Source organism: Sprattus sprattus (genome assembly GCF_963457725.1).
Source record: "Sprattus sprattus genome assembly, chromosome: 4".
Classification (NCBI taxonomy): domain Eukaryota; kingdom Metazoa; phylum Chordata; class Actinopteri; order Clupeiformes; family Clupeidae; genus Sprattus; species Sprattus sprattus.
The window spans coordinates 6061510-6064827 of record NC_137923.1 but is presented as its reverse complement, the minus strand read 5'-3'; the positions used below and the strand labels follow the sequence as shown (position 1 = coordinate 6064827).

The 3318-nt window shown below is 45.4% G+C and overlaps 1 protein-coding gene across 1 annotated transcript in view; it reads left to right on the top strand.

Annotated features, from left to right (window-relative positions):
• The window catches only part of LOC308363907 (ankyrin repeat domain-containing protein 13C-like), a 9461-nt gene extending 6629 nt beyond the window's left edge, over nt 1-2832 (top strand). Inside the window, exons 6-13 of the mRNA XM_080836818.1 lie at nt 227-293; nt 397-541; nt 722-853; nt 1319-1480; nt 1686-1765; nt 2198-2296; nt 2407-2507; nt 2673-2832. Of these exons, the coding sequence (XP_080692944.1) occupies nt 227-293; nt 397-541; nt 722-853; nt 1319-1480; nt 1686-1765; nt 2198-2296; nt 2407-2507; nt 2673-2803 (917 nt within the window). The 3' untranslated portion in view covers nt 2804-2832. The remainder of the gene's footprint in view (nt 1-226; nt 294-396; nt 542-721; nt 854-1318; nt 1481-1685; nt 1766-2197; nt 2297-2406; nt 2508-2672) is intronic.
• Nucleotides 2833-3318: the final 486 nt, after the last annotated feature.

Genomic DNA, 3318 nt, shown 5'->3' with positions numbered 1-3318 from the left:
AATCACCCAGCTAATTAGCACAGTCTATTCTTATTTGCCATCACAGTGTATTAATTGCTTTGAGGTCATGTTGCACTTGTGGTGCAACGGATTATCTGGAGTGCTAATGTTCTGTGTAGCCTATTTGCCCCGCTAGACTGTTCTGTTGCTGGTTTCATTGTGCTCACTATTCAAACAGCTGTTGCTGTGGTGCTGATATTTGACCTTTATTATTTAACCCCATCAGTGCCTCTTCTGTCACGGATTTTGCCATCTGATGCTTGCAAGATTTATAAGCAAGGGCTCAATATCAGGTACAGGATTTTTCAACACAGATTATTTTATTATATTTATTTACATACGTATATATAAAAATACATAAAAGATAAACATTTGTATTCTCTCTCTGTCTGTCAGACTGGACACCACACTGATTGACTTCAGTGACATGAAGTGCCAACGTGGTGACCTCAGCTTCATCTTCAACGGCGAGGCTCCACCTGCCGAGGCCTTCGTCGTCCTCGACAACGAGCAGAAGGTGTACCAGCGCATTCACCATGAGGTGAGTGATCACCTGTTTTCTCTTCTTCAGAAAGTGTCTGCCCCAAATAAAACGCTTCACTTTAAGATCTGTGATTTTCCTATGAGCGCCACCACGCGTATTGGCCCCAGGTACAGCCTCTGCGCTGCTGTGGTCTGATCACTGTTGCCGTGCCGTGCTGAATTGGGTTCTTCATTCCAGGAGTCTGAGATGGAGACTGAGGAGGAGGTGGACATCCTGATGAGCAGTGATATTTACTCCGCCACGCTCTCCACCAAGTCCATCAGCTTCTCCCGCAGCCAGATCGGCTGGCTCTTCAGGGAGGACAAGACGGTTAGACCCCTCTTACACACTTACACACACACACACACACACACACACAATCAATCTTGCATTTACTTTATATATTTATTTATTTTGTTAATATTTATTGACTGAAGCTTTTATCCAGAGCAACTAACCTCATGGCAGATAGAGTGTACATATTTCATCAGTGTCTGGGCTCCCTGAGAGTTGAACCCATGACCCTGGCCATTACCAACTACCATTCAGAAGTTTGCTAGGACTTCGCCTGACAAATGAATCAGTAGTGTTCCAGCACACTGCCATATGCAGTGCTAATACTGATATTTTCTCTGTGTTCTTTATTCAGCCATTTTGCCATTCAGCGCACTTTCTCAGTCCAGCGGCCTCGTGTTTCACCTGTGTTGTTTGTCTGTGATGCACTCTCTGCCTCTCTGACTCTTTCTCTGTCTCTCTCTCTTTCTCCCTCTCTACCCGTCTCTCTCTCTTTCTCAGGAAAGGGTGGGAAATTTCCTGGCTGACTTCTACTCTGTTAACGGCCTGATGCTGGAGTCACGCAAGAGGCGCGAGCACCTGAGCGAGGAGGACATCCTCAGGAACAAGGCCATCATGGAGAGCCTCAGCAAGGGCGGCAGCCTCGTCGAGCAGAACTTCGAGGTGAGTGCGGAATTTTTATTTTTCTTAACCTCTTCTTTTTTTTGTTAATCTTTTTGAGGGCTACCGTGTTCTTTTGTCTGAGTGCTGCCGAAGCAAGCAAGTTTCTTGTTTGGCAACCGGTGCATGTTTTTTTTTTTTTTTTTAATGTGAAACGTAATGAATCAATGCTAACATAGCACTTCCTCCTGCTCCTTGTCCACTGCAGCCTGTCCGAAGGCAGTCTGTGAGTGCGCCCGAGGCCAACACCATCTCCTGGGAGGAGTACATCAGTGCTGAGCAGGGAAAGTAAGCACCGCTGCCCATGGGCTCCACTCAGTGCTCCACTCGTTTCAGCTTGCACCTCATTACACATCAGCACATGGATAACACTTCTGTCAGGGGCTTTGTATGGCCAAGCACAGCACATCCCAGCACAGTGCATTACAGCACAGCACAGCACAACACAGCACACACACACACACACACATTGCTGTGCGCATCTGCAGTTGTGCTGTGACAAATTAAATTACATGACATTGGCTTTGATAGCATTATTCAGAAGCTACATGGCTTTGCACTGAAAAAAAAAAAAGGAGGCAGCAGTCATGAAAACATGTTCTCATTAGGATCGTACTGGTGTCCCTGTGGGACTCAAATAGTGATTTTGTGTGTGTGTGTGTGTGTGTGTGTGTGTGTGTGTGTGTGTGTGTGTGTGTGTGTGTGTGTCTCCTCATCCAGGCCCCCCCATCTTGGCCGTGACTTGGTGTGTAAAGAGAGCAAGAAGAATTTCAAGGCCACTGTAGCCATGAGCCAGGACTTTCCCCTGGGCATTGAGTCGTACGTATCCTCGTCTCCTCCATTTAAGTGCCCTCATGACATTTAGAGTTGGCTGTTTAACTGCTCCGACTTTTTGAATATTTCATACTTCTTTCCTGTCTGCCCGACAGGTTACTGAATGTTTTGGAGGTCGTCGCTCCCTTTAAACACTTCAACAAGCTCCGAGAGTTTGTTCAGATGAAGCTTCCTCCAGGGTTTCCTGTCAAACTGGGTAAGACTGTTAAACACATCAAACACTGTTCTGACTGACACCCACTCTTGAAATGTATAGTGAAATCCTTGGCGGAAGTGAATGTCATTGACTGAATTATTGACCGATGCAGTGAGGCATATATAAATTGTATGACTTTGATTTGCTTGTTATTCTGGGTTACAGACATTCCAGTCTTTCCCACCATCACAGCTACTGTGACGTTCCAAGAGTTCTGCTACCGTGAGTTTGAGGAGTCCCTCTTCACTATCCCAGCCAGCTACAAAGAGGACCCAAGCCGCTTTCCTGACCTCTAAACCAAGATCATACGAAAAAGGGAGATGCCGCCCCCCCGCCCCCCCCCCCCCCCCCCCCAAGAACCCACTCACACCACCCATCCACCCCCTACACACATAAAGACACCTACATAACCACTGGCTATTTTAAAGAGGTGAAACCAATTGAGTTGGGATATTGTCTGAAATTTACATTGAGATGGCTTTTGAGTATTAATGTTATAAAGAAGCCATTCTCATTTTCAGTTGCTTTACCTTCAAGTTACCATCAGTCTTTACCATTAGCAATGTTAACGTCAATGTGGACTGTGTTCCTTGGATGAAATCGCACATCATATCCTTCCTCTTTGGGGAGTGCACTGAATTTGTAACCCTGTGAAATGTGGAGGAAGAAAGAGACCCTTTGTAGAAATTCTTAATTCATTCTATGTGATGTAGCCTCCATTTTAAATTGAATTTGCTTTTTGATTTCAAGTGATGTAACAGTATACTTATTGAAACTGATGCCTGTGCTGTAAGGGACATTTTAGGCTATT